This window comes from Rhinatrema bivittatum, chromosome 17 (assembly GCF_901001135.1).
Source record: "Rhinatrema bivittatum chromosome 17, aRhiBiv1.1, whole genome shotgun sequence".
NCBI classification, from domain to species: Eukaryota; Metazoa; Chordata; class Amphibia; order Gymnophiona; family Rhinatrematidae; genus Rhinatrema; species Rhinatrema bivittatum.
This window is the reverse complement of record NC_042631.1, coordinates 348464-375847: the sequence shown is the minus strand read 5'-3', so window position 1 is coordinate 375847 and position 27384 is coordinate 348464. Positions and strand designations below refer to the sequence as shown.

Sequence of the window (27384 nt, the reverse complement as noted above, 5' to 3'; positions counted from 1 at the left end):
GCGGTGTATCTGGTGCATTCCCGGGCATCCTCAGCTCGGTACTCACCCATTTGTGAGGACTACCATCCTGCTTGTCCTGTGAGAAAGCAAATGTTGCTTACCTGATGTAACAGGTGTTCTCACAGGACAGCAGGATGTTAGTCCTCACGAAACCCGCCCGCCACCCCGCGGAGTTGGGTCTGTATACTTTTATTTTAGTTTCGCTTGCGCTTTTTAGCTATAAGACGAGACTGAGGGAGACACCTGTGGCTCACAGGGATAATTGCAGGCTGGGCATGCTCAGTGCACCCAGTGTGCTAGTGTCAGTCAAAGCTTGTTGAAACTTTGACAGAAAAGTTTTCCGTACAGGGCTCCATCCTCGATGTCACCCATTTGTGAGGACTAACATCCTGCTGTCCTGTGAGAACACCTGTTACATCAGGTAAGCAACATTTGCTTTATCTGCTATTAAACACCCATGAACTCCTAACATCAGGGAGTGTATTCCACAAGTTTACTGAAGGGAATTAAATTGAATGGAAATTTGGTTTGAGCTGTGTATTGTGAATGTTATTTTAAGACTCGTGATGAAATGGGGGGGGGGGTGTATGTGATTGGTATGGGCTGAGATGCTTGTTTGTTTGCATATAATTGTGTGTGTGTATATATATATATATATATATATATATATATATATATATATATAAATGATTATGTAAAAAATATGCATATGTAGTAAGTAAGATTGGGCATCTATCATTTAAATAGATGCGCATGTATCAATTTATAATGTTTTGATTAACCAGAAGTACATTATACATAGATTCCTTTATTTGAAATTGTTTTTTTTATGACATCACCTGTACATATACAAAGAAAAAAACCACTTTGCTTCCAACTGTTGGTTGAGGGGAGTAAACCCATAAGTTCTGGACTGCTGAAGCAGAAGGACAAGGAAAGCACCACTCAGGTTTGATTTGTAGGTAACTGGAGCTTGGTGCAGGGTGGGGCCAGGACGGCTTGTGCTCTCTCACTAGTCCAACACTTGCTTGAACATAACTCTTTGTACTTACCCCATCCTCAGCCCCCCACTGTGATCAACTCCCAGCTGTTTTTTGCCCACCACAAGTGATTTACACACTCAACTCTGCTCCACTTACTCCTGTCTTGAGAAAAAAAAAAGGTGGCAGAACAGATAGAAAAGGGCATGGGATCAGCACAAGCTGCACAGTAGCCAGGGTTGAAACCCTGATGATTGGTATTACTGCTCCCACACTTCAAACTTGTACTAATTCAACCACTTTTGGTTTTCTGTTCTTTAGGCTGCAGGATCACATCCTCTCCTCCTGCTCTCTCCCCTCAATAGGATGGGAGGGCACAAAATAGGAGGGGGGAACAATAATTATTTGTTCTGTCTCCTCCCCCCTGCCTAGAGGGGAGAGGCTGAAACTCCAACTGTTCTGCCTCTTAAACCTGAGAATAAGTGGTGGAAGGCACTTACCCTACAAAGCACGCCCTGCCACTACCACTTCCAGGCCGAGGTTCACATATTTGCAGAGCTGGGAACAAGCACATTTGCATGCAGAATAGCCACTAGCTGTGGTAAATACTGCAGCCTCTTACTGTAAGCCCTCGGTGAGGCTATTGCACCTGAATTATAACTCACCTTGACCATAGGTTTTGAAAGCACAAGTAATTAAATCCAAATAAGAGGGAAAGAGGAAGGGAGAAGGGGGAAAGAGCAGTTACACAGAGGAGATTCAAAGCCAAAGTATCTGGGTATCAGAGGTGGTTTGTAAGTGCAGAGGAGGAGGCAGAGGAGCACAGGAGGGGCTCAGTATCAGAGGTGGTTTGTAAGTGCAGAGGAGGAGGCAGAGGTGCACAGGAGGGGCTCAGTATCAGGGGGGTTTGTAAGTGCAGAGGAGGAGGCAGAGGTGCACAGGAGGGGCTCAGTATCAGGGGGGTTTGTAAGTGCAGAGGAGAAGGCAGAGGTGCACAGGAGGGGCTCAGTATCAGGGGGGTTTGTAAGCGCATCGGAGGAGGCAGAGGTGCACAGGAGGGGCTCAGTATCAGAGGGGTTTGTAAGTGCATCGGAGGAGGCAGAGGTGCACAGGAGGGGCTCAGTATCAGGGGGGTTTGTAAGTGCATCGGAGGAGGCAGAGGTGCACAGGAGGGGCTCAGTATCAGAGGTGGTTTGTAAGTGCAGAGGAGGAGGCAGAGGTGCACAGGAGGGGCTCAGTATCAGAGGTGGTTTGTAAGTGCAGAGGAGGAGGCAGAGGTGCACAGGAGGGGCTCAGTATCAGGGGGGTTTGTAAGTGCAGAGGAGGAGGCAGAGGTGCACAGGAGGGGCTCAGTATCAGGGGGGTTTGTAAGCGCATCGGAGGAGGCAGAGGTGCACAGAAGGGGCTCAGTATCAGGGGGTTTGTAAGTGCAGAGGAGGAGGCAGAGGTGCACAGGAGGGGCTCAGTATCAGAGGTGGTTTGTAAGCGCATCGGAGGAGGCAGAGGTGCACAGGAGGGGCTCAGTATCAGGGGGGTTTGTAAGTGCAGAGGAGGAGGCAGAGGTGCACAGGAGGGGCTCAGTATCAGGGGGGTTTGTAAGTGCATCGGAGGAGGCAGAGGTGCACAGGAGGGGCTCAGTATCAGGGGGGTTTGTAAGCGCATCGGAGGAGGCAGAAGTGCACAGGAGGGGCTCAGTATCAGGGGGGTTTGTAAGTGCAGAGGAGAAGGCAGAGGTGCACAGGAGGGGCTCAGTATCAGGGGGGTTTGTAAGCGCATCGGAGGAGGCAGAGGTGCACAGGAGGGGCTCAGTATCAGGGGGGTTTGTAAGTGCAGAGGAGAAGGCAGAGGTGCACAGGAGGGGCTCAGTATCAGGGGGGTTTGTAAGTGCATCGGAGGAGGCAGAGGTGCACAGGAGGGGCTCAGTATCAGGGGGGTTTGTAAGTGCAGAGGAGGAGGCAGAGGTGCACAGGAGGGGCTCAGTATCAGAGGTGGTTTGTAAGTGCAGAGGAGGAGGCAGAGGTGCACAGAAGGGGCTCAGTATCAGGGGGGTTTGTAAGTGCAGAGGAGGAGGCAGAGGTGCACAGGAGGGGCTCAGTATCAGGGGGGTTTGTAAGTGCAGAGGAGGAGGCAGAGGTGCACAGAAGGGGCTCAGTATCAGGGGGTTTGTAAGTGCATCGGAGGAGGCAGAAGTGCACAGGAGGGGCTCAGTATCAGAGGTGGTTTGTAAGCGCATCGGAGGAGGCAGAGGAGCACAGGAGGGGCTCAGTATCAGGGGGGTTTGTAAGCGCATCGGAGGAGGCAGAGGTGCACAGGAGGGGCTCAGTATCAGAGGTGGTTTGTAAGTGCATCGGAGGAGGCAGAGGTGCACAGGAGGGGCTCAGTATCAGGGGGGTTTGTAAGCGCATCGGAGGAGGCAGAGGTGCACAGGAGGGGCTCAGTATCAGGGGGGGTTTGTAAGCGCATCGGAGGAGGCAGAGGTGCACAGGAGGGGCTCAGTATCAGAGGTGGTTTGTAAGTGCATCGGAGGAGGCAGAGGTGCACAGGAGGGGCTCAGTATCAAAGGTGGTTTGTAAGCGCATCGGAGGAGGCAGAGGAGCACAGGAGGGGCTCAGTATCAGGGGGGTTTGTAAGTGCATCGGAGGAGGCAGAGGTGCACAGGAGGGGCTCAGTATCAGGGGGGTTTGTAAGCGCATCGGAGGAGGCAGAGGTGCACAGGAGGGGCTCAGTATCAGGGGGGTTTGTAAGTGCATCGGAGGAGGCAGAGGTGCACAGGAGGGGCTCAGTATCAGGGGGGTTTGTAAGCGCATCGGAGGAGGCAGAGGTGCACAGGAGGGGCTCAGTATCAGAGGTGGTTTGTAAGTGCATCGGAGGAGGCAGAGGTGCACAGGAGGGGCTCAGTATCAGAGGTGGTTTGTAAGCGCATCGGAGGAGGCAGAGGAGCACAGGAGGGGCTCAGTATCAGGGGGGTTTGTAAGTGCATCGGAGGAGGCAGAGGTGCACAGGAGGGGCTCAGTATCAGGGGGGTTTGTAAGTGCATCGGAGGAGGCAGAGGTGCACAGGAGGGGCTCAGTATCAGGGGGGGTTTGTAAGTGCAGAGGAGGAGGCAGAGGTGCACAGGAGGGGCTCGGTATCAGAGGTGGTTTGTAAGTGCAGAGGAGGAGGCAGAGGTGCACAGGAGGGGCTCAGTATCAGGGGGGTTTGTAAGTGCATCGGAGGAGGCAGAGGTGCACAGGAGGGGCTCAGTATCAGGGGGGTTTGTAAGTGCATCGGAGGAGGCAGAGGTGCACAGGAGGGGCTCAGTATCAGGGGGGTTTGTAAGCGCATCGGAGGAGGCAGAGGTGCACAGGAGGGGCTCAGTATCAGGGGGGTTTGAAAGCGCATCGGAGGAGGCAGAGGTGCACAGAAGGGGCTCAGTATCAGGGGGGTTTGTAAGTGCAGAGGAGGAGGCAGAGGAGCACAGGAGGGGCTCAGTATCAGGGGGGTTTGTAAGTGCATCGGAGGAGGCAGAGGTGCACAGGAGGGGCTCAGTATCAGAGGTGGTTTGTAAGTGCATCGGAGGAGGCAGAGGTGCACAGAAGGGGCTCAGTATCAGGGGGGTTTGTAAGTGCATCGGAGGAGGCAGAGGTGCACAGGAGAGGCTCAGTATCAGGGGGGTTTGTAAGTGCATCGGAGGAGGCAGAGGTGCACAGGAGGGGCTCAGTATCAGGGGGGTTTGTAAGCGCATCGGAGGAGGCAGAGGTGCACAGGAGGGGCTCAGTATCAGAGGTGGTTTGTAAGTGCAGAGGAGGAGGCAGAGGTGCACAGGAGAGGCTCAGTATCAGAGGTGGTTTGTAAGCGCATCGGAGGAGGCAGAGGTGCACAGGAGGGGCTCAGTATCAGGGGGGTTTGTAAGTGCATCGGAGGAGGCAGAGGTGCACAGGAGGGGCTCAGTATCAGAGGTGGTTTGTAAGTGCATCGGAGGAGGCAGAGGTGCACAGGAGGGGCTCAGTATCAGGGGGGGTTTGTAAGTGCAGAGGAGAAGGCAGAGGTGCACAGGAGGGGCTCAGTATCAGGGGGGTTTGTAAGTGCAGAGGAGAAGGCAGAGGTGCACAGGAGGGGCTCAGTATCAGGGGGGTTTGTAAGCGCATCGGAGGAGGCAGAGGTGCACAGGAGGGGCTCAGTATCAGGGGGGTTTGTAAGCGCATCGGAGGAGGCAGAGGTGCACAGGAGGGGCTCAGTATCAGGGGGGTTTGTAAGTGCATCGGAGGAGGCAGAGGTGCACAGGAGGGGCTCAGTATCAGGGGGGTTTGTAAGTGCAGAGGAGAAGGCAGAGGTGCACAGGAGGGGCTCAGTATCAGGGGGGTTTGTAAGTGCAGAGGAGGAGGCAGAGGAGCACAGGAGGGGCTCAGTATCAGGGGGTTTGTAAGTGCAGAGGAGGAGGCAGAGGTGCACAGGAGGGGCTCAGTATCAGGGGGGTTTGTAAGTGCATCGGAGGAGGCAGAGGTGCACAGGAGGGGCTCAGTATCAGGGGGGTTTGTAAGTGCATCGGAGGAGGCAGAGGAGCACAGGAGGGGCTCAGTATCAGGGGGGTTTGTAAGTGCATAGGAGGAGGCAGAGGTGCACAGGAGGGGCTCAGTATCAGGGGGGTTTGTAAGTGCATCGGAGGAGGCAGAGGTGCACAGGAGGGGCTCAGTATCAGAGGTGGTTTGTAAGTGCATCGGAGGAGGCAGAGGTGCACAGGAGGGGCTCAGTATCAGGGGGGTTTGTAAGTGCATCGGAGGAGGCAGAGGTGCACAGGAGGGGCTCAGTATCAGGGGGTTTGTAAGTGCATCGGAGGAGGCAGAGGTGCACAGGAGGGGCTCAGTATCAGGGGGGTTTGTAAGCGCATCGGAGGAGGCAGAGGAGCACAGGAGGGGCTCAGTATCAGGGGGGTTTGTAAGTGCATTGGAGGAGGCAGAGGTGCACAGGAGGGGCTCAGTATCAGGGGGGTTTGTAAGCGCAGAGGAGCACAGGAGGGGCTCAGTATCAGGGGGGTTTGTAAGTGCATCGGAGGAGGCAGAGGTGCACAGGAGGGGCTCAGTATCAGGGGGGTTTGTAAGTGCATCGGAGGAGGCAGAGGTGCACAGGAGGGGCTCAGTATCAGGGGGGTTTGTAAGCGCAGAGGAGCACAGGAGGGGCTCAGTATCAGGGGGGTTTGTAAGTGCAGAGGAGGAGGCAGAGGTGCACAGGAGGGGCTCAGTATCAGGGGGGTTTGTAAGTGCATCGGAGGAGGCAGAGGTGCACAGGAGGGGCTCAGTATCAGGGGGGTTTGTAAGTGCATCGGAGGAGGCAGAGGTGCACAGGAGGGGCTCAGTATCAGGGGGGTTTGTAAGCACAGAGGTGCACAGGAGGGGCTCAGTATCAGGGGGGTTTGTAAGCGCATCGGAGGAGGCAGAGGTGCACAGGAGGGGCTCAGTATCAGAGGTGGTTTGTAAGCGCATCGGAGGAGGCAGAGGTGCACAGGAGGGGCTCAGTATCAGGGGGGTTTGTAAGTGCATCGGAGGAGGCAGAGGTGCACAGGAGGGGCTCAGTATCAGGGGGGTTTGTAAGCGCATCAGAGGAGGCAGAGGTGCACAGGAGGGGCTCAGAAAGCTGATGTTAGACTAGAGACAGACATACAGAAAAGGGCAAGGTATCTAGGAGGTAAATGGAGACACAACAGCAATATGTAAGCTAGAGAAGCATATTTCAGGTGACTACAAAGCTGGAATAGACAACTCTAGATACGTGGTGAAGCCCAAGCTATTGAATTACCCAGACACTGATCTTACTGCATGGGAAATAAATTTTTATACTGTATATAATAAAATTAAATTTCAGTTCTCAAAAGGATGCTGCTGCCTCCCATGCTTTATAAAATGTATATATCTGACCCGATGGTCATTGAACTAGAAAACATTATGTGCAGTATGAACAAGTATATAAGCTAGCAGTATCTAATTACAAATCTTCTTTTTGCTTATTGCTGTGTATTGATTTCTTTTTGCCACCTATTTAATTTTAAACAATTTGTTATTTTATATTAATGAAAATTTTTGTAATTTATACTTTATATGTCAACCCACTTTCAATCATTATTATTCTAACTTTTAACTTTTACTTTAATTTTAATTTGTTTTTATTTTCATTTTATCATTTTTGATATATGTAAACCGTTTTGACTAAACATTGTTTGTAAAGACGGTATAAAAATACTTTTTTTTTTAAAATAAAATTATCTTTAGTAATGAATGTACCTACTCACACTGGCATAAAATAAGGGGGGAGGGGGGAATATAATACATGGAGGAAAAGACAGAAGAAGGAGGCAGATGATGGCCAACTCCAGTAAAAAAAAAAACAAAACACACAATTTCTTCAATTCTCTCCAGGTTATAGACCTGACCAAACCGAGAGAGGGGACGCTTGTGAAGGAGACAGCGGGGGACCTTTTGTCATGAAGGTATGTACGTGGCCAGAGTGCAGGTCACCCACATGTTTCTCTTAAGGGCGGTAACCGCCGCTGCATGTTCTTTAAGCGTAGTAACCACGTTCCATGCAGTTCTCAAACTTTATGATAACAGATAAGAATTGCAGCTAGCAACATTTTTTTTTTACTGGGTGATTAGCTTTCTTGAAAATTCCGATAATGCTGCTTAACTTTCTTTGCTTATGGGCTTGGCTACAGAAGCCATCCAGTCTGCCCAGCAAGTTTTGCATTTTTTTTTCTCATACTTATGTTACGCTTGGCTCTTAGTAACCTTTTGGTTCTATTTCCCTTCCACCCCCACCATTAATGTAGAGAGCAGTGTTGGAGCTGCATCTAAGTGAAGTATCTGGCTTAATTAGTTAGGGGTAGTAACTGCCACAATAAGCAAGCTACACTCATGCTTATTTGTTTACCCATATTATGTAATTCAGTCCTTGTTGGTTGTTGTCTGTATATAGATCCACTTTTCTTCATTCCCCCTGCCGTTGAAGGAGAGAGTTATGCTGAATATGCATTGAAAGTGAAGTATCAGACTGTCTCCCCTGCCGTTAAAGCAAAGAGCTATGCTAGATATGCGTGAAGTATCAGACTTTCTCCCCTTCCATTGAAGCAGAGAGCTATGCTGAATATGCATTGAAAGTGAAGTATCAGACTGTCTCCCCTGCCGTTCAAGCAAAGAGCTATACGTGAAGTAGCAGTCTTTCTCCCCTGCCGTTGAAGCAGAGAGCTATGCTGGATATGCATTGAAAGTGAAGTATCAGGCTTATTTGGTTTGGGGTAGTAACCGCCATAACAAGCAAGCTACTCCCCGCTTTTTTGTGAATGCAAATCCTTTTTTCCACATTTCCTCTTGCCATTGAAGCTTAGAGCAATGTTGGAGTCTTAGAGCAATGCTGGAGTCGCATTAACCGTGTGTATGTTTATTGAATAAGGGTATTATCTCCAGGTAGTAGCCGTCATTCCCACGAGCCACCCACTCTTCATTCACGTTCTCTAGACTTTATGGATCCACAGTGTTTATCCCTCACCCCTTTTGAAGTCCTTCACAGTTCTGGTCTTCACCACTTTCTCTGGAAGGGCATTCCAGGCATCCACCACCTTCTCCGTGAAGAAATACTTCCTGACATTGGTTCTGAGTCTTCCTCCCTGGAGCTTCAAATCGTGACCCCTGGTTCTGCTAATTTTTTTCTGACGGAAAGCGTTGTCTTTGGATCATTAAAACCTTTCAAGTATCTGAAAGTCTGTATCATATCACCTCTGCTCCCTTTCCTCCAGGGTGTACATATTTAGATTCTTCAGTCTCTCCTCATAAGTCATTTGATGAAGACCAACCACCTTTTTAGTCGCCCTTCTCTGGACCGCCTCCATCTTGTCTCTGTCTCTTTGGAGATACGGTCTTCGGCACTGAACACAGTACTCCAGGTGAGGCCTCACCAAGGACCTGTACAAGGGGATAATTACTTCCCTTTTCTTACTAGATATTCCTCTCTCGATGCAGCCCAGAATTCTTCTGGATTTAGCTATTGCCTTGTCACATTGTTTTGCCGACTTCAGATCGTTAGACACTATCACCCCAAGGGCTCTCTCCTGCTCCGTGCACATCAGCCTTTCTCCCCCCATCGAATACAGTTCATTCGGATTTCCACTCCCCATATGTATGGCTCTGCACTTCTTGTCATTGAATCTCAGCTGCCATATCTTTGACCACTCTTCCAGCTTCCTTAAATCCCATCTCATTCTCTCCACTCCTTCTGGCGTGTCCACTCTGTTGCAGATCTTGTGTCATCCGCAAAAAGACAAACCTTACCTTCTATCCCATCCGCAATGTCGCTCACAAAGATATTGAACAGGACCGGTCCCAACACCAATCCTTGCGGTACATCGCTTAAAACCCCTCTCTCTTCAGAGAGAGTTCCATTTACCATCACATGTCTTCTGTCCGTCAACCAGTTTGAAATCCAGGCCACCACCTCGGCACTCACTCCTAAGCTTCTCATTTTATTCACCAGTCTCCTGTGTGGGACCGTATCAAAAGCTTTGCTGAAATCCAAGTAGATGATATCAAGTGCTCTTCCTTGATCCAATTCCTTGGTTACCCAGTCAAAAAAGTCAGATTTGTCTGACAGGATCTTCCCCTGGTGAATCCATGCTGTCTCTGGTCCAGCAATTCTCCCGACTGTAGATAGTTCACTATTCTCTCTTTCAACAGTGACTCCATTACTTTTCCCACCACCGAAGTGAGGCTAACTGGTCTGTAGTTACCAGCCTCTTCTCTGTTCACACTCTTGAAAATTGGGACCACCACCGCTCTTCTCCAATCACTCGGCACCACTCCCATTTCTAGGGATCTATTGAACAGGTCACACAGCGGACCCGCTGTGTGACCTGTGTGACTAAGGGAGCACATCTCTGAGCTCCCTTAGTATCCTGGGATGAACTTCATCAGGCCCCATGGCTTTGTTGACTTTCAGTTTTCTACAGCACTTCCCATACATTTTCTACTGTAAATGGAGTTACATCTACTCCACTCCCTTCCAGTTTCTTGTTAACTAGCGACTGTCCTTCTCCAGGGTCCTCTTTAGTGAACACAGAACTGAAGTATTTGTTTAATATTTCTGCCATTTGTCTCTCTCCACACATTGACCCTTTTCACCTTTCAATTTCACTATACCACTTTGAACGTCTCTTTTCACTGATGTATCTGAAAAATGTTTTGTCACCTCTTTACCTCCTTGGCAATCCTCTCTTCCCTTGACTTTTTGCTGTCTTGATTAATTTCTTCGTCTCCCTCAGTTCCACCAGATATTCTTCTTTGTGCTCCTCCACTTTGGGATCTTTTATATTATCCCAGGACAAGCAGGATGCTAGTCCTCACATATGGGTGACATCGGTAATGGAGCCCTATACGGGAAAACTTCTGTCAAAGTTTCATAAACTTTTGACTGGCAGCTAGAGTGCCCACTGAGCATGCCCAGCATGCCATGATATTCTGTGCCACAGGGGTCTCCCTTCAGTCTTCTTTTTTCCGTGGAGCAGTTAGCCTCGCGGTCAATTTGGAGTCCTGTGGTGATTTCTCCACACTCAAAAAGTCTTTATAAAATTGTAAGAAAAACTTCTGTCCGCAAGGGTCTCCCTTTTACTACCATTGCGGTAAGTTTTTTCTTCAATTTGTCGGTTCCGTACCGGTTTTTTCGCACCAGAGTAGTCGACGGCCGTCAGACTAAAATGGCTTCGGGCTTCAAAAAATGCCCAAATTGTACTAGAAATATGTCCATAATGGACCCACACCAGGAGTGTGTGCTCTGCCTCGGCGGGAACCACGATGTCAAGTCCTGCCCCCTGTGCGCCGAGATGACATCGAAGGGACGTCTACTCCGGATGGAGAAGATGGAGCAACTTTTTCAAATTCAGTTGCCCCCTTCAGCATCGACGTCCGCGCAATTGTCTCTGGCCGGGTCAATTCGCAAGGTCATTCTCAAAAAACTGCCAGGTGAGGCTGGAGATGCTTCCATTCCCTCCCCCTCGCCATCTTCGAAGGCATAGACATTGGGCAGTGAAAAATTGAAGGAAAAGCATCGGCAGCAAAGGCCACATGGATCAACCATCGATCCGGTACCCGCAACACCATCGATGGAATCGGCTTCATCCTCTAAGAAACCTCGGTTGGATGTGGCGTCTCCGAGGCCTTCGATTCCAGGGCAATCCCCACTGGCATCTGTGCAGGGAACCGTACCTCCCCAGGAACCGGTGGAGGTACCGGTATCGCCATCACCACCTCCCCCCCATAGCTGCTCTGATTCCATCAGCTATACGGGCGGAACTTGACGGATATATCCATCAAGCGGTCCGAGATGCGCTCCTCGATGTGATGCCAAGACCAGCACCATCGACACCAGCGTTTCCATCGATGCCAGTTCTGGCACCGTCGGATCCGCTACCCATCTCAATACCGTTGTCACCGTCGATCCCGCCACCGATGCCATCGGTGCCGGTTCCGATTCCAGCATCGGTTCCTTTGATGAATCCACCGATGCCGATCCCAGATGTTACCATATTCGGACCTCTGATGGATAAATTAAATACTTTAATCGATGCTCTGCCTACAAAACCTCAGGACATCAATAAAAATACCACGCCAGAACCCATGCCGGGGCCTTCGGGGGGTCCAAGACCTTTGCCTCCACAGTCTCCGATGTCCCCATTGATACCAAAGTCTTTGCCATTGATGCCTTCCAGGCCACAGCCTACAGGTCACCCCAGAGACACCTGGTCAGACACAGATGTCTCTACAGATGAGATGCTCTCAGAACCTTCGCCTCCAGAAGACTGTAGAAAATTTCCTCCAGAAGATTTGTCATTCTCCAACTTTGTGAAGGATATGGCGGACACTATCCCATTCCAGCTGCAATCTGAGATAGATTCCAGACAAAAGACACTTGAAGTTCTACAATTTGTAGATCCGCCAAAGGAAATCTTGGCTGTGCCAGTGCATGAGGTACTCCAGGAACTCATGTACAGATTATGGGAACATCCTGGCTCCATTTCATTGGTTAACAAAAGATCAGATGCCACATACCTGGTTCAACCAATTCCAGGGTTCCAAAAGGCTCAGCTACCTCACCAGTCGGTGGTAGTTGAGTCAGCGCAGAAGAAAGCAAAAAGGGTTAAAACACACTCTTCAACACCACCAGGAAAGGATAATAGATTCCTTGATAATCTAGGCCGAAAAGTATTTCAAGGATCTATGCTGGTCTCTAGAATTGCTGCTTACCAGCTTTTCATGAATCAATACCAGTGTAACCTCTGGAAGCAGGTCCAAGAACTTACCCAGACACTCCCTGAGCAATTTCAGGATGCTTTTTCTCAGTTGGTGCATAAAGGCCTAGAAGCAGGCAAGCACGATGATAGCTTTGAAACTGCATCTAGTCTTTCAGCTTCAGGTATCACAGCCCCGCCGTTGGGCATGGCTTAAGGCTTCAGACTTGAGACCAGAGGTGCAGGAGAGACTAGCCGACCTTCCTTGTCTCAGAGATAACCTTTTCGGAGACAAAGTGAAGGAAGCAGTTGCCGTTTTAAAAGAGCACACACAAACTCTAAAACAGCTCTCCTTAATTCCTCAGGAATCCCAACCTTCTTCCAGGAGGCTACCCAGAAGGGATACAAGACGCCCATATTACCGCCAGAGGAGTTACTATCCTCCTATGACCCGTGCACGTACATCTCGCCCAGCTCAACGTTCACAGCCTCGACAACAAAGACCATCTAGACCTCAACCCTCGCCTCAGAATGCTTCAACGTCGGGGTTTTGAGATACTCTCAGAGAGCAGAAGCCTATCCTTCAATCCGGTCCCACACTTGCCGGTAGGCGGTCGCATTGCTTTCTTTCATCACACCTGGACCTCCATTACCACAGACCAATGGGTACTTTCCATCACAGCACAAGGGTACCGCTTGGATTTTCTCATTGTACCAAACGAAACTCCACCCATCTCGTCTTGGACAGTAAACAATCAGTCCACACTCCTGAAAACAGAATTATCCACCCTTCTGAGAGCCAGGGCCATAGAACCAGTTCCCCGGCCTCAGTAGGGCAGAGGATTCTACTCCCGATATTTCCTCATTCCAAAGAAAACAGGAGGCCTACGTCCCATCCTAGACCTCAAATCTCAACAAATTTCAAAAAAGAAAATTTCAGGATGGTATCATTGGGCACCATATTACCTCTTCTTCAGAAAGGGGATTGGCTCTGCTCTCTGGATCTTCAAGACGCATATGCTCACATTCCCATCTTTCCTCCTCGTCGCAAATATCTGCGATTTCTGGTTGACGGCCAACATTTTCAATACCGGGTGCTTCCATTCGGCCTCGCCTCAGCACCACGAGTTTTCACAAAGTGCCTAGTGGTGGTGGTGGCACACCTACACAAGCAAGGAGTGCACGTGTTTCCTTATCTAGACGATTGGCCCAGCAGGAGTCGAACGAAAGAAGGAGCTCTCAATTCACTCAAGCTCACCATCAACTTACTTCTCTCCTTGGGTTTTCTCATCAATTACCAGAAATCCCATTTCACACCATCTCACCTACTACAATTCATCGGTGCAGATTTAAATACCATCATAGCAAAAGCTTTTCTTCCAAGAGACCATGCACAGACACTCGTTCTCCTGGCACATTCTCTCCGAACTCAATCCCAGGTCACAGCTCATCAGTGCCTCACCCTTCTCGGTCACATGGCCTCTACAGTTCACGTCACTCTTATGGCCAGTCTGACCATGCGACTAATGCAATGGTCTCTCAAAACACAATGGATTCAAGCCATTCAACCACTGTCTTCTCACATTCAAATAATTCAGGAACTGCGTTCGTCCCTTCTCTGGTGGACATCCATGAACAATTTGCTCAAAGGTCTACCTTTCCAGCAACTGACTTCGCAAGTCACACTAACTACAGATGCATCCACCTTGGGTTGGGGTGCGCACATAGGTCATCTGCAGACCCAAGGGACGTGGACAAAGCACGAAGCCACATTTCAGATAAACTTCCTGGAGCTTAGAGCTATACGTTATGCGCTGCATGCGTTCAAGGACTGCTTTTCACACAAGACTGTTCTCATACAAACAGACAACACAGTAGCCATGTGGTAAATCAACGAGCAAGGGGGAATGGGCTCGTATCTCCTTTGCCAAGAAGCAGCACAGATTTGGGACTGGGCCCTAGCACATTCAATACTCTTACAGGTCACTTATCTAGCAGGCATTCACAACATAGTAGCCGATCGCCTCAGTCGTCAGTTCCAACCACATGAGTGGTCCTTGGATCCAGCGATAGCAACCAGGCTCTTCCAGCGTTGGGGTCAACCAACAATAGATCTCTTTGCATCACATCTGAACTACAAAGTGAACACTTATTGCTCCCTGTTCAAGCAGGAGAACAGCTTACCCAAGGACGCCTTTGCTCGCCATTGGAACTCAGGCCTGCTATACGCGTATCCTCTGATACCGCTCATAACCAAAACACTAGTAAAACTACAACAGGACATGGGGTCCATGATTCTCATAGCCCCCTATTGGCCTCGACAAGTATGGTTTCCCACACTTCTAGACCTCTCAGTCAGGGATCCCATTCGTCTGGGAGTAGCTCCCAATCTCATAACTCAGGATCAGGGTCGGTTGCACCATCCCAACCTCCAATCCCTTGCCCTGACAGCGTGGATGTTGAAAGCTTAATTTTACAACCACTCAAATCTTTCAACCCATATCTCTCAGTGCTTATATAGCTTCACGTAAACCCTCCACACGAAAGAACTACTCTTCCAAATGGAAAAAAGATTTACATTGTGGTGCAAGCAAAACAATACTGATCCTTTCACTTGCTCCACTTCTTCTCTACTAGATTATTTATACTATCTTTCAGAATCTGGTCTCCAGACTTCATCTATAAGAGTACACAAGTGCAATCTCTGCTTACCACAACAAAATGGGAGATGCACTTATCTCTACTTAACCTCTCGTCAGTAGATTTATGAGAGGTTTAACTCACCTTAAACCACCAATTCGACCTCCAGTCACACAGTGGGACCTGAACGTGGTATTAACCACACTCAGACTTCCATGTGAGAAATTTAAGATCACAGGTATCTATGGGTTCGAATGGAGAACGCATATCTTCCTCATAGCCATTACATCAGCTAGAAGGATTAGTGAGTTACAAGCACTTGTCACATACGAACCTTATACAAAGTTTCTACATGATAGAGTGGTACTCCATCCACATCCAAAATTCCTTCCCAAGGTAGTTACGGAATTCCACTTGAATCAATCCATTGTTTTACCCACATTCTTTCCAAGGCCTCATTCTCACCAAGGTGAACGAGCTTTACATCCTTTAGACTGTAAGCGTGCATTATCCTTCTACTTAAACCGCACTGCAGTCCACAGAAAATCCAATCAACTCTTTGTCTCTTATGATCCAAACAAGCCAGGTAAAGCAGTGGGTAAACATACTCTGTCCAACTGGCTAGCAGATTGTATACAGTTCTGCTATGAAAAAGCAGGCCTTCCTCTCCAAGGGCGAGTAAAAGCACATTCAGTAAGAGCAATGTCAACTTCAGTAGCGCACTATCGTTCGGTGCCAATACTTGACATATGTAAAGCAGCAACATGGAGTTCTCTTCACACCTTTGCAGCTCATTACTGTTTGGACAAAGAAGGACGACAAGATTCAGCCTATGGACAATCTGTCTTAAAGAACTTGTTTCCAGTTTAACCCCAACTCCTGACTCAGTTCAACAACAATACTTCACTGTTGCCAACACAAAATGACTCAGCCTCTAGCTTGCTACTCACCCATATTTGAGGACTAGCATCCTGCTTGTCCTGGGATAAAGCAAAATTGCTTACCTTGTAATAGGTGTTATCCCAGGACAGCAGGATGTAGTCCTCACGAAATCCACCCGCCACCCCGCGGAGTTGGGTCCAATACGTTTTTATTATTTTATTTTTGGCTAACACTAATTGCTACAAAACAGACTGAAGGGAGACCCCTGTGGCACAGAATATCATGGCATGCTCAGTGGGCACTCTGGCTGCCAGTCAAAAGTTTATGAAACTTTGCCAGAAGTTTTTCCGTATAGGGCTCCATTACCAATGTCACCCATATGTGAGGAATACATCCTGCTGTCCTGGGATAACACCTATTACAAGGTAAGCAATTTTGCTTTTCTTGAACGCTGTTCTTTTAGCTTTTATTTTGTCAGCCACCTCCTTTGAGAACCAGATAGGTTTCATTTTTCTTTTGCTTTTCTTTACTTTTCTAACATATACATTAGTTGCCTTGGTAATTGCTCCTTTTAGATTGGTCCCTTAAATCCACATCTCTCTCGTTCTCCCAGCCTTTTAGTTCTTCCTCCAGGTACTTCCCCATTTCATCAAAGTCCGTGTTTTTGAACTGCAAAACTCAGGTCTTTGAGCTTCTTCTCTGTATCCTTTGTGTGATATGAAACCATACTGTTTGATGATCACTGGTGCTGAGGTGGGTGCCCACCTTGACATCAGAGACATTATCTCCATTAGTAGCACCAAGTCAAGTATAGCTCCTTCTCTCGTGGGTTCCATTACCATTTGTTTGAACAAAGCTACTTGCAGGGCATCCACTATTTCTCTACTATTATTAGATTCTGCAGATGGGATTTTCCAGTCTACATCTGGCATATTAAAGTCTCCAACGATCACTTCTCCCTTCTTTCCTATCTTTTGGATGTCTTCAACCAGATCTCTGTCCAGCTCTTCCTTTTGGTTTGGAGGCCTGTAAACCACTCCAATAAAAATGGATGCCCCCATCTTTTTTTAGGTTGACCATAGTGCTTCATTGCCCCCCCATCTTCCTTGCAGCTCAGATGCTTGGATATTGTTTCTGACATAAAGAGCCACTCCGCCCCCTTTCCTATCCTCTCTGTCCTTCCTTAACAAGTTATAGCCTGGTATTGCCGTATCCCAGTCATGAGATTCCATAAACCACGTTTCTGTGACAGCAACAACGTCCAAGTCCGCCTCCACCATTAGGGCTTGCAGATCTGGGATTTTATTGCCCAAACTACAAGCATTTGTGCTCATAGCTTTCCAGCTTTCTTCGTTCAGGTTACTGCTGTTCCTGGACTCCTTTTGTGACCTCTTTAGTTGAGTTTTGTTATCCACTTTTCCCTTTGCATTTGTGCAAGGGAAAAGATTAGTGCCTCTGATGACAGAGTCATCCATCACAGTGAGCTTTTTTCTTTGGTTTCTGATCTGGAATTTCTGTATGCATTGGGTTTCTTCTCTCTTTTCAGATAACACTTCAATCTTTTTCTCAAGAACTTCTTCAGTATTTAATACAGAGAAGGCATTTTGTACTTGTTGCACTTGATACAGTGTGTGTCTCCGGATCACAGGTCTAATTCTACCAGAGCTGTTTTTGAGTTCCTTAATGCCCTGTGTGAGTGGGGGGTAGAGGTGTGGGCTGCACAGCTGTCAATAACGGGTGTCTGTGGGTCACAGTTCTTATCCTTCCTGAGCCCACAGTAAATCTTTTTCCTTGACTTTTGGTTATTCTGTGCTAATGGGTAATTAATTCCTGAATAATGTAAAGTGGTTGGGACTTTCTTTATTGAAGCTAATTCAGCTTTAACGTCAGCCAGCTCCTTTTCCAAGGTAGAGAGTTCTGAACAAATGGGGGCAAGCCTTAAGTTTCCATATGATTATCCTCAATATAAAGGCTCCACAACAGTTGCATTGGATATTCCTCATTTTGGTAAATTTGATGGATAACACTTAAGGAATTACCAAATTACCATATAGTTGACAAATTATGTATTCAGGCAGATTATATCAGAAACCCAACCCCAGGGGTGGGTGGGTAGTGGGGCAGGGTGGAAGGGAGTTAAAATTACCCTTGGTCAAGGTTGCTCTCAGGTCCCTGTATTTACTATTGCGTTTGACAATAGCCTCCCCCAGATTGGCTTACTATGTTAAACTTTTTACTTAGCTGGACACAAGAAGCTTTAGTATTTCCTGTATTCTGGCTGAGCACAGCCCTCAAAAGATCTAATTGCCCCCTGCTGGTTCTGTGAGTCTGCTGCTCATGCTGGTTAGAGCAAGGCTGTTTCAGGAATGCTTTGGTTGTTGTCTGAATATAAATCCTCTTTTCTTCATTTTTGAACCCTCAGGCAATAAAACCAGGTAAGCTATAAGAAAGACCATATCCCTTTTTCACAATCCCATGGTTCAAACATGGCCACTGCCTGTGCCTCAGTCAGGCTGCAGAATAGGTAGCCATCAGAATCTCCCTGGACATGCCCCTCTGTGACAAGGAAGGCCCAATTTCCCTGTTGCGTGCAGCTTCCAAAATGGCAACTGTGCAGACTTCAAAAACCCGCTGGAAACACTATGTGGCCTGCTCCAACAAATCAAATGCCCTGGAAAGCTGATTCACAGTTCTGCAGCTCCTCTCCCTTAAATAAACAGCAACGGTATAATTCTGCCATTCTCCTGTTATGGGGGCTCTTTCCTGCGTTTGCCAGTGCCATTACTCCTCAGATATGGCTCATAGTTCCAAAAACTTTCCTAGTACTCACTCTTGTGTTCGTTCCCTGCTGGAACAGAGTGCAGCCCTGCTCTTCAGCTACCACAGTACTCCCCCCCCCCCCAAGTTTTATAGCTGCAGCAGAAAACAGTTTTAATAATTTAAAGAAGAAAACATCAAAATTATCCTGAGGGAGAGGTTGGATATTTACAACCAGTATTCCACAGAAGCCTTCTGATCCTGGGTTGTACTACTGAAGGCTTCTCCTCAGGGCTTTTTTTTTTCTTTTTTTAATTAAATATGCCAAGAATCTCACTTAGTGGAGGGAGTGGGGTAGAGGACAAGCTTTTCACCTCAGGAGTCACCTGCCAAAAGTTTCCTTTTCAGTCTATGAGATTGAAGTCCATAAATGTCTGTCTACCATCTGCTGGAGACAGAATACTGCAGGTTGGTGTCAGCACAGAGACATCAGTGAGCCTGTTGATATGTCTCCATCTGTTGGTTGGCATGCATAACCCATTGGTTTGGCCTGATCTGGCTGACTGACGAGGAAATTACAATTTTAGATGGAGAGAAAATGGAGTTTCAAAAGATATGATCAGCTTTTTTGAGTTGTATGCTGAATGTAAGAAGATTGCCAGCATTTAAACCATCTTTCACTATCTGGTTCAGACATTCATGGAAACAAATTACTACATGTTCTACCAAGGCTATTTCAAATTTGTTTACAGAAAAATCAGAGCACCTTATGTAACATATTTGTAAGGCCTTAACTTGAAATTCCATATATCCCTTTGCAAAGCAACTCACAGGTCTATCCAGTAAAGTGCGGCCACGTTTACCCCGCTCCTAACCCGCATTCTACTCACTTTCCGGCCGCGTTAGCCCTTCCTGCGATCCCGAATCCCCTTTAACCTACTCCTACCGCGTCCTAAAATCCCCGGGCAACCCCTTCCGCACGCGGCATGTATATTGCATGCAAACGAGCGAATTAGCTATTCCCTAGCATCCCGTAACCCACGCCCCGACTATCGCTATTTTTCCCTGCTGTTTTGTCGCGCGTTTAACCTACTAACTTTCCGCCTACCCTTACCCCTGCGGTAGAGGCAGGGGTAAGGGTAGGCGGCAAGCTTTCCCCCAGCCCCTGCTCACCTGCCCCGGCCGCGATCATGGGTGCCGGTCTCCGGGGCAGCCCCAGTCCTCTCCCCTCCTCCCGAAGCAAAAAAAAAAAAGCGAAAAAAACGTTCTAAATTGCACTGCAAAAAGTAAGTCGCTTCGCCGCTTCGTACTGCCAGCCCCTTCTTCCCTCCTCCCGGAGCAAGGCTGCTTTTCGCACCCTGCTTCGGGAGGAGGGAAGAAGAGACACTGACAGTGTGAAGCAGCGAAGCAACTTACTTTTTGCAGCCCCCTCCGGACATTGGACCTCTCCTGCCTCCCGCTGCGCGACTTACTTTTTTTTGCAGCCCTCCGGCCATCAGCAGGAACGGATCGTGGCTCCCCTGCCTCCCGGCGAAGATGGACGCCTGCACGGGGAAAAGCGGCCCCTGTGCGTGCAATTGGCCGCTCAAGACGTGACGTCACATGCCGTGACGCCAAACGTCGTGACGTCACGAATTGAGCGGCCAATTGCACGCACAGGGGCCGCTTTACCCCGTGCAGGCGTCCATCTTCGCCGGGAGGCAGGGGAGCCACGATCCGTTCCTGCTGATGGCCGGAGGGCTGCAAAAAAAAGTAAGTCGCGCAGCGGGAGGCAGGAGAGGTCCAATGTCCGGAGGGGGCTACAAAAAGTAAATCACTTCGTACTGCCAGTCCCTTCTCCCCTCCTCCCGGAGCAAGGCTGCTTTTCGCACCCTGCTTCGGGAGGAGGGGAGGGGGGACTGGCAGTCCCGACTTCCTGGTATCTGTCATTTCAAATGACATTTGAAATGACAGATACCAGTGTGGCGTGAAGCGTTAGGCCCGCGCACCCAGGATACTGTATAGGCGCTCTATCCAGTAAAATGGGTTGCGCGGGCCTAACGCATCACGGACCCTTCTTAGACGCGGTTTACATTTGCATGAAATTATAGTTCAGGATCGAGCGGTAGGTGAGCTGCACTGTGCGTGCGGCAACCGCGGGTGCGCCGGGCACTAACGCAGCTCTTCCTACCGCTCGGTACTGGATAGACCTGTCAATTAGCTGACACCATTTGGAAGAAGGGGATCCAAGACACTATTTCCTACCCAGTAAGGTACAGCTTTATGTCCCTAGTAGCGAGAAAAATAAAGTGAGAACTCTGGTCTATTTTAATAAAATTGTTACATTAGTTCAGTGCTTCCCAACCCTCTCCTGGAAACACACCTAACCAGTCAGCTTTTCAGAATGTATATAATGAAGATGCACAAAATTGATTTGCATACATTGGAAAGCCAGGGTATGCTAATCTCTGTACATAGTCACTGTAGCAATCCTAAAAACCCAACTGGTTAGGTGTGCCCCTAGGAGAGGATTGGGAAACAATACATTGGTTCACACAAGGAGGCATGAATTCACATCCAGAGTAAGAAAATTATTCTTTACCTGCTAATTTTTGTTTCTATAGTACCATGGATCAGTCCAGATGGTGAATTATGTCCCCCGTCCAGCAGATGGATTCAGAACAAAAGCTCGGGGAGAGGTCCTATATAACCTCACCTCCCTTGCCTCAATCCTCAGTAACTAGACTAGCAAAGCCAAGAAGAGAAGAGACGGAAGGATCAAGTAACTAACCCTTGCCAACTTAACATTAGAAAAATTTCATAACTGCAAAAACCAAACCCCCCAAAGGGAACTTGCAAACAGAACTGTGAGACACGGAACAGACCCTGGATCCCCAGGGGCTCATGGAAGAATCAGAAATCACAGTCGAGTAGAGGCGAACCCCAGACAAATCCCCCAACGGCGAACAGGGAGGGGCGTCTGGACTGATCCATGGTACTACAGTAACGAAAATTAGCAGGTAAGGAATAATTTTCTTTTCCCTGTACGTACCAGGATCAGTCCAGATGGTGGGATGTACCAAAGCTTCCCTCCTACGGGTGGGCCGAAGACAGCCCTGCTCGAATGACGCTATCCCCGAAGGAACCAAAAACTGGAGCCCGCACATCCAGGCGGTAGTGTCTCGCAAAGGTATGGAGCGACTTCCAGGTAGCCGCCCTACAGATTTCCTGTGAGGACACAGACGTACTCTCCGCCCAGGACGTAGCTTGAGAACGAAGGGAGTGCCTTAACTCCCAGCGGTGGGTGCCGTCCGGCACAGATATATGCGGAGGCGATTGCCCCCTTCAGCCAACGGGCGATGGTGGCCTTGGAGGCCATACGACCCTTCTTAGGTCCCGACCAGAGGACAAACAAATGATCCGAGAGCCAAAATTCATTGGTGACGCCAGATATTGCATCAAACATCGCTTGAGATCTAGCTTGCGAAGATCTCTGGAGTCCGGCGAGGAAAATGAAGGTAATTCCACTGACTGGTTGAGGTGAAAAGCAGAGACTACCTTAGGTAGGAAAGATGGTACCGTGCGCAAGGAAACCCCCTCCTCAGTGAAGCGGAGATATGGTTCCCGGCAGGACAATGCTTGAAGTTCAGAAACGCGATGCGACGAGCTGATTGTCACCAGAAAAATAGTCTTGAAGGTGAGATCCTTGAGGGTGGCAGGTTGAAGAGGCTTGAAGGATGGGCCACTAAGAACTCTTGAGTATCAGGTTGAGACTCCAAGAGGGACAAGGTGGCCTTGACGGTGGCTTCAAGTGCTTTACCCCTTTGAGGAAACGCAGAATATCCGGATGGGATGAGAGTAACGAGTCGTTCCCGTTGTGAAGAAAAGCCTCCCAAAGCCGCCATCTGGACCCTGATGGAGTTATATGCGAGGCCCAAATCCAGACGGTCCTGTAGGAACGAGAGAATCTGTGCCACCAAGGCGTGCGACGGATGAATGGTATGTGAATTGCACCAAGTCTCAAAAACCTTCCACACCCTCACATAAGTAACTGAGGTGGACGTCTTACTCGCCCCGCAAGCGTCGAAATCACCGGCTCCGGATAGCCACGGCGCCTCAGCTTACGCCTCTCAAAAGCCAAGCCGCAAGACAGAAGCGATCTGCCTCCTCGAAAAATATGGGACCTTGACGAAGGCGGCGTGGAAGATGACAGACATACTGGCCCCTCCACCGCCAGGTTGAGAAGGTCTGCGAACCACGGATGCCGGGGCCACTCCGGCGCCACCAGAATTACCGGATCCGGACAATTACCGGATCCCGTGGCCCAGGATCTGCCAGGGCCACGGGAGAACCAGAGCATCGACCCCTTCCGCGCCATGCTCTAGTCTGTGGCTGAAGAAGGAATGCGCCTTTGCATTGCCCTCCGTGGCCATGAGATCCATGCGGGGAGTCCCCCAACATTTTACGATCAGACGCATTGCTGCCGGGGTCGAGGCGCTGACGGCTGAGGAAGTCCGCCTGTACGTTGTCCACGCCTGCAATGTGGGAGGCTGCTAGGCGGAGTATATGGAGCTCCGCCCACTGCATCAGCTTGTCTGCCTCCCATGAGACGCGCCAGCTCCTCGTACCTCCCTGGCGATTGATGTATGACACAGTGGTCGCGTTGTCAGAGAGGATCCTGACCACCCGCTGATGAACCAGAGGAAGGAAGCCCTTCAGTGCTAAGTGAACCACTCTGGTCTCCAAGCGATTGATGGGCCACTGTGCTTGATCCGCCGTCCAACAGCCTTGGATTGAGCTCGACCCACAGACCGCTCCCCAGCCAGCCAGACTGGCATCCGTGGTGACTACCACCCAGTCCAGAACCTCCAGGGACACCCCCTGGGCCAAGTGTCGAGGATTCAGCCACCAGCGGAGGCTGAGGCGAGCTGGAGTCGGAATCGGGAGCACTGCCTGGAAATCCTGCGATACCGGCTTCCACCGGGACAGCAAGGCCTTCTGGAGGGGGACGCAGGTGCGCAAAGGCCCACGGGACCAGATCGATCGTGGAAGCCAGGGTTCCCAGAACCTGTAGATAATCCCACGCTGTGGGGGTTGGGAGCGTTGTGAAGCGAAGGATCTGCACCCGCAACGCTTGCGCCCGCTCTGTCCGCACCACCACCTTGCCCTCCTTTGTGTCTTAGCGCGCGCTCAGAAAGTTCAAAGACTGGGATGGTGTAAGGTTGCTCTTGTCAAAGTTGATAATCCAACCCAGAGACCGAAGCAGTTGTACTACCTGTTCCACTGCCTGAAGACCCTGGGTCAGGGATTTTGCCCGAATGAGCCAGTCGTCCAGGTAAGGGTGCACCAGAATCCCTTCTCGGCGTAGTGCTGCCGCCACTACCACCATGATCTTCGTAAAGACGCGTGGGGCCGTTGCCAAGCCAAAGGGAAGAGCACGGAACTGAAAATGCCGCCCCAGGATCTTGAAGCGAAGATAGCGTTGACAATCCCGATGAATCAGGATATGAAGGTACGCCTCAGTGAGATCCAGAGAAGCGAGGAATTCCCCTGGATGGACCGCAGCTAGCACAGAGCGGAGGGTTTCCATGCGAAAACACGAGAGCTGGAGGGACCTGTTGACTGTCTTGAGATCCAGGATGGGCCGGAAAGTACCCTCCTTTTTGGGCACCATGAAATAGATGGAATAATGTCCTCAACCCAGCTCGGAGGCAGAAACCGGCACTATTGCCCCCAATGATAGAAAGCGATAGAGGGTCTGGTGAACGGCCCTTCACTTGAGAAGAGACCCGCATGGGGAGAACAGGAACCTGTCCCTGGGCACGCAGACAAAATCCAATATGTAACCGTGTCTTAGAATATCCAGGACCCACTGATCCGACGTGATGCGGACCCACTCCTCATAGAAGAGAGCAATCCGGCCCCCTACCCTAGGAGTCGGATTGTGGGTCGGCCTGGCATCATTGAGCCGACTTCAAGGCAGCGCCCGGACCCTTGCCCTCCTTGCCGGGCCAGCGCCCTCGAAAGGGCCAGTTCCAGTTATGCGAATGAGACGACGGCGCCCGGGGTGACTGCTGCTGCCTTGTAGTCAGAGATCGGCGCTGATTCCGGTACCAGTTCCTGATGGAACCGAAAGATCTTGTGGAACGAGGCCTATCCTCCAGGAGTCTGTAAACCACATTCTCATTTTGGGACTTGATGATTTGATCCAGATCTTCCCCGAAGAGAACCTTGTCCTTAAAAGGCAGCGACCCCAGCCAAGTCTTACACAAGGCATCCGCCGACCAGTTTCGGAGCCACAGAAGACGGGCCAAAACCGCCGCTACCATTGAACGGGACAGGACCCGGAGGAGGTCATATAGGGCGTCTGCCCCAAAGGCCACTACGGCCTCCAAGCTATCCGCCTGTTGAGCCTCCACAGTCGGCAGGTTCTGCGAGGTGAGGAGCTGTTGTACCCAGCGAAGCCCCGCTCTCTGTGCTAAGGAACTACAGATGGCTGCCCGCATCCTGAGCGCCAAAACCTCGAAGCAGTTCAAGGAATTCCTCCGGGAGGGGATAGAGCTTCTCCATCACTCTACTGACCCGGAGAGTGGCCTCTGGCGTATCCCACTCTCGGGAGATCAATTGCAAAAAGGTGGGATGAGTCGGAAAAGCTTTAGCCAGGGGCCTAAGGCCCGCCAGATGAGGATCCCCCTTCCTTACCTTGGGATCTGGTCCAATGGGCTCCGGAGGGGCATTGATGTCCATCTCCTGTAGGATATAGGAAATAAGGTCATCCAGCTCATCCGCCTGAAAAATGCGAAGGATCATCGCCCTCCACCTGGGATGCCAAGGTGGGGTCATCCCTGACCGGATCCGAGGAAGGGTCCCCCTCCGGAGGGGCGTTTGAGCCACAAGAAGGCACAGGGGGTTCCCGGGAGGGACCTGGCTGTTCCCTGGGTGACTGGGCACTGCCCTGAGGCTGGAGCCCCCCCAGAGATAAGAACATAAGAAAATGTGTGTGCCAGCTTGGGGGGGAAGGGCCCCCATAGGACCATCCGGCAAGTGGCTCCTGCTCTGCAAGAAAGCCCTGTGCATCAATACCACAAACTCCGGAGAAAACGAGGGCACCCCCGAGGCGGGACCAGCCGGGGCCTCCCCTCCATGAAGACCTGGCTCCACAAACAGAGCTAAAACTGGTGGTGTCGCCGAAATCGGGTCCCCTGCTTCCTCCTCCGAAATGCCGGCCTCATCTGAAAATAAAATGGCCACCGTTCCCGCACTCAGTGGGAACGGGGCCTGCCTCTTCCGTGCCACGCGGTCCTCCCCGCGGGCGCCTGTGCCATCCCCCCTGAGGAGAGCTATCTGCCTCCACTGGCAGGCAGCTCGCGCAGAGCCCCTCCCTCGAGAGCTGGCTTCCCTGCCAACCGCAGGAAGAGCAGGCCGCCGCTCTCGGCATCGTGGGTCCCCAGGGGGGCGGAGGAAGCAGGCTGACGCGGCGAAAAGCCCGGCGTCCAAAAGACCAATTCGCGTGCTTGCGGATTACCCCCCACCGACCCAAGAGAGCCGCCGGGGAAATGGGCCTCCCAGTGGCTGGCGGCCCCGGGGCCACGGGTCAGTAGCTGCGAGGAGGAAGGGGGGGGGGGGGAGGGAGAGGCTAGCCCCACTAGCGTGCACCCCAACGATCTGGCGCGGTCCTAAGTCCAGCTATAAGAAAAATAAGCTGCAAGAAAAACACACACTTACCCCCAAAACCCGCAGGCCAAGGGAGAGGGAAAGAGAGAAGGAAGGAAGGGAGCAGACCTGTCAGCAAGCCCTCCCTGCCCTAAGAAAAGTACTGTGCTGTTTCTCTCTTTTTTTCTTTTTTTTTTAAACTTGATCCCTCAGATAACAGACCCAAGGGGCCTAGAAAGCCTAAGCTCCTGTGCTGGGGACTGCCAGAACCCTGCTCACATCTGCTGGAGTCAGAAGCTACTGAGGATTGAGGCGAGGTTATATAGGACCTCCCCCCGCGCTTTTGTTCTGACTACCTCTGCTGGACGGGGGACATAACCCACCGTCTGGACTGATCCTGGTACGTACAGGGAACATGGAGTTAGCCAGCATCGTTTGCATATGCTTTAGATGACACGTAGTTATTTGAACTTCATACTCTCTCACTCTGCAGACATTAGACAATACTCGTGTTCACCCTGTCAGAGAATAAGTATATTGATCAAAATAATTTAAAATTACCACAGTGGACAGTCTGGGAAAGATCATGTAACACAGTAACATAGTAATGACGACAGAGAGACCAAAATGGTCCATGCAGTCTGCCCAGCAAGCTTCCCAAGGTAATAGATGCCTCTCCATGCAGGTTAGCCCCATGAATCTGTTAAGGGTGATTGCTGAGGAAGCCAATGCTTAAATGGACTAATGTATAAGAGACCAGAGTAAGGCAGCAGAGGGAAGGATGCCAGAAATATAAGCTAAGAAGGACCTAACAATAGAAATGTTGCAGGAATATCGCATTTGATACCACATTGCCTATTCACTATCAATGCTTCTGTTTTTCCATAGGATCCACATAATCACCGCTGGTATCAAGTGGGTATTGTCTCCTGGGGGGAGGGCTGTGACCGTGATGGAAAGTACGGCTTTTACTGCCATGTGTTTCGAATGAGGAAATGGATAATGAAGACCATTGAAAAATTTGGGAGTAGCTGAAAATGAAGGATCTGAATGACATCCCTTACCCCTGCAGATTTTTTCAATAATCATCAGCTACAGCTAAAAATTTAAAACTAAAGTCAAGAGCATATTCAAATCAGATGTGGCAGGCAATGGAGAAAACATCCATTTTGTGTGTGTATAAGTAACAATAAAAACATGTGTACTGAGCAGTGCCTGTGCTACTGCTAGGAATAAAAAGCTGGGCTAGAA

The 27384-nt window shown here is 49.9% G+C and overlaps 1 protein-coding gene across 1 annotated transcript in view; it reads left to right on the top strand.

Annotated features, from left to right (window-relative positions):
* The window catches only part of F2 (coagulation factor II, thrombin), a 94674-nt gene extending 67290 nt beyond the window's left edge, over positions 1 to 27384 (top strand). Inside the window, 2 exon segments of the mRNA XM_029583099.1 lie at positions 7370 to 7440; positions 27022 to 27384. Of these exon segments, the coding sequence (XP_029438959.1) occupies positions 7370 to 7440; positions 27022 to 27168 (218 nt within the window). The 3' untranslated portion in view covers positions 27169 to 27384.